Here is an 11,172-nt window from a genome sequence, read left to right as displayed (position 1 = left end):
TAAGTTATTGATGAGTTAGGAATATGTTTTTGGCTAAGGTAGGGTCAGCATTGGGCGATTAAGTTGGCTATAAATAGTTACCAAATTGAGAAGTTATATCATATTCACAAGGAAGAGAAACCTTACATGAAAGATGAGAGTTTTAGTTAAATAGCCAAGAATGACTTGCCTGCATATGCCTCTCACACAAATTTTGAGATGGTTTTCAAGTTAATTCAAATTCGTAGAAAGAAAAGTAGGCAGTCATTCGGGCTATATTTACGAGCTCTTCTCTATCATGCTAGGTCTTTTTCTTCCATTAGATCATGTTCCCATCAACACTCGATGGATTGAAGGAGATCCCCGTTATCATAATTTAAGAGGTTTGCCCTTTATACTATCTCAACATATTTTGTGACTATTTCTTTTGGTTCTAGGTAATTCGTTTTTGATTTTGAAACACTGAATCTCATATTTAGAATGGCACATATACGTACAAAATATGCGTGTCGAGTTTTTGTTTTTTTTTAAAAAAAAAATTATTATAAAGACTAAGTTAATGATATCTCTCGTAAAAATTAAGAATGTTATTTTTTAGAAGTATATGTCTATTTTTGAGCTAATTAAAAAAAATCGATAAAATCTGATAAAATATTTGTATTTCAATCGAAAATATGTTTTGAGTTCGTACCTTCTTGAGAATAAATTTAAAAAATTTATTATTTAACACAAAAACTCACATTAGATTAATTTATTAAACGAATCTCCGTTTCAACGTGAATTACAAAAAATAATAAATATTTTTTATTATAATTAAACGTGTCGGTGTATGAAGTCACATCATTTGAGATATATTAGAACAAGAAAGAATTACTTGAAGCCATGATTGATGGGATATATCGTGGCGGAATGGTCAAATTTTGAGCTCGATGATCAACTTCAAGTGGAGGGGATTTGGCATTTATCAGCTATCTATCAATATCTATATTTTCCTATAAAACTAAATTAAATCACGTTTTTTTTATATCTTAATTCTAATTTGACTATATATTCAAAAACCAGTAAATACCATAAGAGCGATAAAATTACACATAAGCACTATCAGTCAAAACGCGTGTAATTAATTGAATAAAAACAAAAGAAAATGCGAAAACATAAAGGCAAAAATCAAGTACAACGCACCACACCTTAATACTATGTTACTCCCACCATTCTTATCTTAATCTTAAATACTAAACACAAGAAAATCCATTAAATATTTTTATTACTTAATAAATAAATAAATATTTATTTTTTCTCTTACTATATATATATAATACACGGCACTTAATTTTTGCTCATCCTACTTCCACATCGCATCACTCTTCAGTCTTCGATTTCTTGAAGTTACACGCTCGCTGGGTGTGTATTTAATAGATATCGCGAGAGAAATACGAATCACTGATTCTTGCGCCATTAAAGTTCTTCAGTGGTAAAGCGTGATCTTTCGCTTTTTCACGGACATTTTCCCCAGAAATCCTCAGTAGCTCTAGCTGTACCTATTGCTCGCTCTGTAATCTACTGTTCTTTATCGTGCTAAGCTTCGAAAAGTTCATCAACTTATCCACATTGTTGTCAAATTATATACTGCTGCGATTTGCTTTTTTAGCTGTGATTTTGGATTTCTGTGAATTTGTCGGTGTTTCTGTATATTGATCGATGGAGTTGAGCAAGGTGACGTTGGAAATTTTTTCTAAGCTTGAGCAGAAGTGGTTGTACCACTGTGAAGGGAAGAAGACGAGGGTTTTGAGCATTGACGGCGGCGGAACCACCGCCATTGTCTCCTGTGCTGCGTTGGTCCATCTGGAGGACCAGATCCGAGCGCAAACCGGCGATTCTAATGCGGCAATAGCTGATTTTTTTGATATGGTGGCTGGTACTGGGATCGGTGCTCTCGTTGCCGCATTGCTGGTAGCCGACGATGGCGCTGGCCGTCCGCTTTTCTCGGCCAGTGACGCCGCTAAATTTGTGGAGGTGAATGAGGCGGAGCTGTTCAGAGACGTTGGCGGTGGCATTTTCCGCCGGAGGACGAGGTTTTCTGGGAAGAGCATGGATAAGGCGCTGAAGGAGGCATTCAGAAGAGATGATGGAAAGATTTTGACATTGAAAGACACATGCAAGCCGCTGATTGTGCCATGTTTCGATCTCAACAGCGCGGCGCCGTTCGTTTTCTCTCGAGCCGACGCCACGAATTCTCCGAGTTTCGACTTCGAGCTTTGGAAAGTCATTCGCGCCACCTCCGCCACTCCCTCGTTTTTCAAGCCCTTCAAGCTCTCCTCCATCGACGGGAAGACCTCGTGCCTAGCCGTGGACGGCGGGCTCGTGATGAACAACCCCGCCGCCGCCGCGGCCACTCACGTTTTACACAACAAGAGAGATTTCCCATCAGTGACAGGCGTCGACGATCTCTTGGTCCTTTCCATCGGCAACGGCCCATTGACCAACCCCGCCAAAATGAAGCTCACCCGCGGAGGCGATTGTTCTTCCGTCGCAGTCATCGGCATTGCCCTCGACGGCGTCTCCGAAACCATCGATCAAATCCTCGGCAACGCTTTCTGCTGGAATCCCAATGATTACGTCAGAATCCAGGTACTTCATGAATCGTGACGAAATATATTCTCCATCGAATAGTACTGACTAAAACGGGTATTTTCTTATGTCAGGCCAACGGCGACGGGGAGTCGTTGTTGTCGGATAGAGGGGTGGAAGCTCTGCCTTTCGGCGGGAAACGGCTGCTGACGGAGACAAACGGACAGAGAATCGGCGGGTTGGTGCGGCGCCTAGTGGTATCGGGGAAGAGTAGCCTGCCGCCGAGCCCGTGCAAGGAGACGGCCGTTAGTCCACTGGTTAACGGCCGTTAGCGCCGTTATTTGTTTTTGCTGTGTTGTTTTTGGTTTGAGTCAGAGGGTTTACTCTGGTTAACTCCGTCCTCACTCTCCACTTTAACTAGTAGTTGACATTTTCATGTTAAATCAAATATATTTGTATTGTTAATTAATTACCCTGATTTATTTCTTTTTATATGTGTGCATTATTGTACTTAGACTAGATACGCTTCAAAATCATTATATTATACTTACATAAATCCGTCCCACATGCTCCATCTGTTCACTAGATTGTGCATTTGGGACAAAATATATATATATATATATATATATATATATAATAATACAGATATATATGTAATAAATTTTATTCCAGGGAGATATATATAATAATACAGATATATATGTAATAAATTTTATTCCAGGGATGTTGAGGCTTTGGACTTGAACAATTAATAACTTTAATAAATTTCAGATTTATGACAAACACTTGTTTGGTTTTTTTCCTAACTTTTATTGACATAGATCTAACAATTTATTGATGTCATGTCACGTTTTAATTGAGAAGTGGGCTTAATTTCATTGAACTTAAGGCAAACTTATTTTCAAATTAATTCCAGTTTTTGTCGTTCACTCTAGCTAATAAGCTATCAAAAACCCAATTATCATAGAGTAAGTCTCTTGTGAAACAGTCTCACAAATCTTTATTTGTGAGACGAGTCAACCCTACCGATATTCACAATAAAAAGTAATATTTTTAGCATAAAAAGTAATACTTTTTCATGGATGGTCCAAATAAGAGACTCGTCTCATAAAATACGATCCATGAGATTGTCTAATACAAGTTTTTATCGTTACTGTAAAGTAAAAATATTTATATTCTGACTAAAGACTCAAAATAAAATTTAGGTCCATATATATCATAAATCCATATGTATATATATAATTTGATATATAAATCTAAAAGATATTTTTGCTCAAACAAAATAAATGCACTGGACCAAAAATAAATGTGAGAAATTAATGCCCCAACCGAACAGTCCCAAAAAAATGTGTACTTCATCAATTTGCACGAACTAAGAAATGGAATCATATCTTAAAAGAAAATATCATGTACGTGCCCACAACCCTCTTCAACAAATTTGTTTGTAAAATCCATAGGAAATAAAAATCTCAAGATAAATTTTCTTCTTTTTTACTACTCTTCTCAGCAAATTTTCACACAACCATTGCTCTTTCTTTGTAAGACACATTTAATAGCTTCTCTCAATACATTTCAAAAGTAATCATAACGATATAGTCCCATTTTTTTTTATCGAGGGTTAATTTAATTGATTTATAGTTCACGCCTAATATAAAATAAGCATATAATATCACCATAATATATAGAGTATAAGATCACCATAAACTTTACATAATGCGATTATCTATTGTTCGAATATTTTATACTACATCAAAAGTTATATTTGGTTATAACAATCTGATTTAATTTTTTTTACATTATAAAGTAGATCGGATACTTTGATTTGATCCTTGTACACAGATGTGGACTATGGATCATACGTTATTCAAACCAACTTAATTCATGCAGTATGCAATGAATATTATTTTTCAGGTAATGACATATGTTTTATACATCTAAAATATTTTATCCTTGCAATCTAAATTTGTAAATCCTTGCTCTATGGATAATGAATATTTTTTTTACTCTACATGGAAATTGCTGTTAATCACGAGGTAGAGAGTGTAGGGGTAAGTACAGGCTGTTGCATGATGGATGTGTTGTACCTTTTATATAAAAATAAAAAATAAAAAATCGACAGGACCACTGATTGTCCCTAGTATTAAATATAGAGACCCATAGGTTGTTGATTAGTCCTTACAATATGATTTTTTTAGTACAGTTATTAACAAATAATTTGGTCGAATATTTAATTTAATTTACTATAAGCTGATATTACTAAAATAATTAAATAACAGCCAATTTTACTTGTTTTTTTCCTTCACTCAATGACAAAATGAGCACATGCTGGAAGTAAGGAAATGCTCGCATTTTGAACTTCAAACCCGGGAGGTTGCTGCATATAGACTATCTCGTGAAGAGAACCATGAAGAAATGCATTATTCACATCGATTTGTCTTAGACACCAGCGTCCGGATACAGCAATGGCAAGAACAACTCGTATGGTGGTTGGTTTGACGACTGGGCTAAAGGTTTCAGTAAAGTCCAGTCCAGGAGTCTGAGAGTAGCCATTGGCAACAAGTCTAGCTTTTTGCCTAGCAACAGAGCCATCCGGATTGGTTTTGGTTTTGAATACCCATTTGCAACCAACAATGGGTGTATCCGGAGGAGCAGTGACTAGAGACCAAGTCTTGTTGAGCATGAGAGCATCATATTCTGATTTCATTGCTTGAGTTCAAGCAGGGTCTGTTGTGGCTTCTTGGAAAGTTGATGGTTCATGGGGTAGGAGAGATGCATAACACAACACTTTGGGTTTAAAGATACCATCCTTAGCTCGAGTAGTCATGGGGTGCATATTCACTTGAGGTGGATGAGGTATTGTCTGAGACTCAAGAAGAGAGGAGACTGAGGTTGATGATGGAAGAGGAACATGAGGAGATGAATGGACAGATAAAGGAGAGAGAGGAGGAGCTGATGACGAAGATGTAGCAGAGGGCCTCAACTGTACATCGGCCAAAGAATGTATAGGTACATGTGGGAGGTAAAGGGGAGTGGGTAGTGAAGATCCAGTGCTGCTTGAGGGACAGCAAGGCGTGACCGACTGCTGTAGATAAGGGAAATGAGCTTCATCAAATTTAACATGACGAGAGAAGTATAATCTACCATTGGAGCTAAGACACTTATATCCCTTGTGGATATCACTGTAGCCAAGAAAAGTGCAAGGAATTGATCGATACTCAAGTTTGTGATTATTATAGGGGCGAAGGCAAGGAAAACATCGACAACCAAAGATTTTTAAGGAGTGAAAATTAGGTGGTTTGTTGAATAGTTTAGTGAGGGGAATGGCATGTTGGTGGCTCGAAGAAGGTAAACGGTTGATAAGAAACACATCTGTAGAGAAAGCATCTTCCCAAAAGTGAAGAGGCATAGATGCATGTGCCAACAAGGAAAGACCTGTTTCAACTATATGCCTGTGTTTGCGTTCAACGACGCCATTCTGTTGAGAGGTGTATGGGCATGAAAAGCGATGAATTACCCCATTAGCATGAAGGAAATGGGTTAATTTACGGAATTCCCCACCAGAATCAGACTGGATGATCTTAATGGATTTATTAAGTTGTAGTTCCACTTGGCGTTTGAAATGGAAAAATACCGACTGAACTTCAGATTTGAGTTTAAGAAAATAAATCCATGTATAGCGACTGAAAGCATCGACAAAACTAACATAGTACTTATGCCCATTTCGAGAAGGTGTATGAGCAAGACCCCATACATCTACATATATGAGTTCAAGTGGTTCAGAATGTACTGTTTGAGATAAGGAAAATGGGAGTCTATGGCTTTTACCAAGTTCACAAGCAGTGCAAAAGTCTATACTTTTATTGCAAGGAATATGGATATTACATCGCAATAAAAAATTTTTGACGATTGCAAGAGAAGGATGACCTAATCTAGAGTGCCATTGAGTTAATACTTGAGAGGAGGCTGGATGAGACTTGACTGGAGAAGACGACTTAGCAGAAGTGCTTTCTGGAAAACTAGATGAGCTGAGACAGGTGGCGGAAATAGGCATGCCAAGACTGAATCGATACAGCCCATCATGCAAAGTTCCTCGGAGAAGAGTGACTTGAGTGGCACGGTCCTTCACAAGACAAAGACTAGGATGAAACTCAAAGAAAACATTATTATCCTTTGCAAATTTACTCACACTAAGGAGATTTTTGGTGATTTGGGGAACCCGTAGTAAGTTATTCAAAACAAATGTTTGTGATGAAGGATTAGAACGAAATTTAGAATGACCAATGTGAGAGATAGACAGACCTGCACCATCGCCCAAGTGAACCTTACCACTTCCAGAATACTCGGAGCCAAGACTTAGATTACTGAGATCACTAGTGACATGATGAGAGGCCCCAGAATCAGGGAACCACCAATCCTCTCCAGTAGATGATGTACTAGTGGCTGTATGCAGTGTAGCTGGAGGATAGGGGGCTGATCTCTGATCAGGATATTGAGAAGGTTGTTGATTCTTCGGAAGATATGCTTCATCAAAACGATAGAAGCAGATCTTCGCAACATGACCATGAATACCGCAAATTTGGCACACTGGTCGATTCTGATTTTGTTGCCAGGTTTTTCGACCACCTCCTCGAGAGTATCTACCACTGCCACGGTTACGTCCGTTGGAGAGAAATCTAGATGTTTGGTAGGAGTTTTGATGTAGATTCTTATGTTGCGGTGCTGCAGTGGTTACATTAACCATGGGTGATGCTATCTCATTGGGAGAATTGAAGGCTTCCAGCCTGCCTTCATGTGAGAGGAGAAGAGCACCAACATCAGAAAAACTCAGTGTGTCTACACGGGAAGTAACATGAACAACCACCGAGTCATATTCAAGACCTACACCACCAAGAAGATATAGGATTTGGTCTTCCTCTGTAATCGGGTGGCCACACGCTGCAAGCAGGTCCATGTAATTTTTCATTTTGGATAGATAATCCTTCATGGTTAGAGCCCCCTTTTTCTGAGTTTGAAGCTGCAGCTTATATTGCATTACACGTGCTTTCGACCGGGAAGCAAAAATACAAGATGTGCGAGTCCAAAGTTGAGTGGCTGACTCACAGCCGATCATTTGGCTCTGGATGCTTTCCGACATGGATGCAAGGAGAAAGGAAAACAGCAGCTGATCTTGCCTGCACCAGGTGACGTAGTTGGGATTAATTATTTCTGGTGCACCATTATCAGAAACAAAGCGAGAAGGGACTGGAGGATTTTCAAGAATGAAGAACTCAAGGCCCAAACCCCTGATTCCAGCGAGCACTTGTAAATGCCAAAGAAGGTAGTTGTCATCGCTAAGTTTGACAGATGTAATTTGATTTGCAGGGTTAACAAGAAGGAAGCTGGGATTGATAATTGGGGTAGGAATGGTGCTTGAGGTCCCAGCAATGGATCCGGCGTCAGCCATGGATGGCTCTGATACCAAGTAAGGAAAAAGAAGGTGATGAAATCAAATCATATTTGTTTCATATCTATCTTAAACCCCAATACAGTTATTTATACTAACCTAAGCATTAGAAGATAACAACGAAAGGTGCAGAAGAAAAACATAATCTGTTGGAACAAATTCAACGACATTTCTATCTAGATTATTCTATACAAATGGTTTGGGCTTTCTTCTTGTCATGGGCCTGTAACTCTTTTACAGGAGTGGGCTGTTCAGAATGGCTTTGGGCTTGTTCTTCTCTAACACTGGATTCAGGGGAGGATTTGTGAGTTCGTATACATAACAATTGTTTCACTATCCAATCGTTGTACGTATATTATATCTCCTTTGATATGAAAGTATTCATAACTCAGACGACGCTATGTGATTAAAACTAATATTTTCTTCCTTTAATTTTAATATAAGATTTGAAACAGAAAACTTGTGGTGAATTTGAAAAAAGTAAATTATCAGTAAATTAATTTAATTAAATGTTACTTAGATCGACACTAATTTAATTTAAAATGACAAAATCACATTCGAAATTAATATTTACACGTGTGTAAATTTATTGTTATGACAGGTCAAACTCAAACCAGTTGAGATATTATTATAATTAAAAGCTTCTGAAATTTTGAAATCACCTGAACCCGAGCAGATTGTGACTTTTCCTAAGGTCCGATATATAATAATAATAATAATAATAATAACTAAATAAATATATTAATTCAAGTCTTGTTCGTTTCTGCTTGTCTTGTAAAACTATTTCTGTGGCGTAAAAGTGTTCAACATGTATTTCATTTTCACTCGTTGATACCACGTAATAGCCCGAGTCATAGATGACTCTATGACTCAGGATATCAAATGAATTCCCAAATCAGGGTCAATTTATAGGATGAATTCTTTAGAAGCCGGGTAGGTGAATGCCCGGGACATATTCTCCCCGGGCAACCAGATGCCCGGGCTCTCGAGCCATCTCCCGAGAAGCTGATCACCCGAGCTACCTCGATAACAGTGTCGCACTCGAGTGCTATCTTATCTGTCAGAACTACATGAGTTTGGCGTGTCAGAGAAGCTATCAGAGGTAGGGTGGCTTGATATGAAGTCAACATCAAAGGCTATGAGTGGTAGGTGTACGCGTAAATCGAGATAATCCTTGATTTTCCTTCGTATAAATAGCAGGTATGCATCTCATTTAAAGCATTCTGAATCCTTGAACTCTCAAACACACATATATTCTCACATATATTGCTTGTGTTCTTCTTTCTTCACCTGCTGACTTAAGCATCGGAGTGGTCACGTCGGACACCCCTCCGGCGCTCATTCACGAGTTCATCTCCTTGTTTGCAGGTCACTGATCGAAGCCATCTACTTTGCCCATTTTCCTGAACAACATTATCGATTCGATCCGGTGAAGCCCCCGACCCGGCTCATCCATTTCACCAGGATCGGATCACTCGTTATCTTTGTTTTTTTGTAATTTTTGTAATTTTTGTTATTTTTCTGACTTGATGTTGATGTGACAACATTACAACTTTGATACAACACTGATGTGTTTATTTATTTTATTAAAAAAATTAATATGATGATGTAACAACAACAACAACAATAATAATAATAAATTAAGTTAGTATTTTCCTGCATTGGATGTCCTCTTACCAAGACCATCATATTTTTATAACTTATATTAAAAATCATTAATTAAGAATATTTAAAAGTGAGAGCTCTAAAAGTGCTCACAGTGATGATATAATAAAGATAATTTTTTAAAAAAGCAAGATTCAACCATAGCTACTCCAATTGCTTCCAAGTTAACAATTTCTTTTCTTAACGTGCTAGCTTGATTAAGACCTAAGCTTTTTACATTGATAATTCGAATAAAATACTAATTAAATTATTTTGCCTAAGATTTTTGCGAATTGTCATTAATATAGCCCCACCAGAAATTAAAGAATAGCTGTCGTAAAATGGAAGTAAAGCATGTCCCAATTAATGTTTTTATTGTATGCCATTTCTCCATCTTCACATTATCTATTTTCAATATATAAGAAAATACGTATCACTGAAAAATATGATTGGTAATACCCATAAGATCCCGGATCATGGATTACCCGAGAAACTAAATTAGAGTCAATATACATATCAATTTCTTTATCAGCTGGGCGTGAGATCACTCGAGATATTTTCTACCGGGGCAGTCAAGAGCACGAGCTCTCATACAAGCTCTCGGGAACTTTTTACCTGGGTTACCTCGAGAAGTGTGTCACACTCGAGTATATCAATATGAGCTACCTTATGCTTGAAAATCATTTCTGTCAGAACAATATGAGTTTGACGTGTCAGAGAAGTCATCAGAAGCAGGGTATGGGCAATCGTCTTATCATACTTAGCATGTGGACACTGAAAACAAGATAATAATGTGATTTTCTCCTATAAATAACAGTTATTAATCTCATTTACAGATTCTAGAACTTTGAATTCTCAAGCACTCACGTATATTCACACATATACAAGCAATTTCATCTTTCTTCTTCACTTGCTGACTTAAGCAACGAGTAGATACGCCGGACACTCCACCGACGCCTATTCACGAGTTCATTTCCTTGTTTGCAAGTCACGGTAGAAGCCCAAGATCACATAAATATATTTTTCTCACAAGATATATCATTTCTTTACTCATTTTCCTTAAACACTACTATAACTATCCAGTAGATTGCCCCGATATTTGCTCACCCGATTTACCCGGATAACATCAATGATTGTGAAGTTTCGAAAATAGGTAAGAATTTCCACTTTAATTTATTGGGACTTAATCCATTAATAGTGGTCGTAAAATTGGTCGTAAAATTGAATTAACCCTCCATCCAATGCTCATTCTGAGGGGAAGTAATGTCGGGCCTTGTGGCTCACACCATAGCGTATGCGGTCTAAAGGTAAGAAATAAATAAATTTAATATTTTCTAGGAAATATATTTTATTGAAATGAGAAATTAGATAAATGTAAAATAATTTTTTATGTATATATATATATATAGTAATATAAAAGTAACGTCAAGTTTCAATCTAGTGATGTGATACAATGTACGTGGTGGAGTGATTAACGTGTGTGGGTAGAAGCATTTGTGTCCCCTGCCACTTCATGTCTCTTTTAACAATCTTAGCAA

General features: G+C 37.5%; 1 protein-coding gene across 1 annotated transcript; it reads left to right on the top strand.

Moving 5' to 3' along the window:
- The first annotated feature begins 1,302 nt into the window (after window positions 1-1,302).
- On the top strand, window positions 1,303-3,054 carry LOC142529810 (putative inactive patatin-like protein 9). Its single transcript, XM_075635458.1, has 2 exons — window positions 1,303-2,607; window positions 2,682-3,054. The coding sequence occupies exons 1-2, from the start codon at window positions 1,678-1,680 to the stop codon at window positions 2,877-2,879; spliced, it is 1,128 nt and encodes a 375-aa protein (XP_075491573.1). The 5' UTR covers window positions 1,303-1,677; the 3' UTR covers window positions 2,880-3,054.
- Window positions 3,055-11,172: the final 8,118 nt, after the last annotated feature.

Source organism: Primulina tabacum, chromosome 16 (assembly GCF_025594145.1).
Source record: "Primulina tabacum isolate GXHZ01 chromosome 16, ASM2559414v2, whole genome shotgun sequence".
In the NCBI taxonomy this organism is placed as follows: Eukaryota; Viridiplantae; Streptophyta; class Magnoliopsida; order Lamiales; family Gesneriaceae; genus Primulina; species Primulina tabacum.
This window is presented reverse-complemented; position numbering and strand designations above follow the sequence as displayed.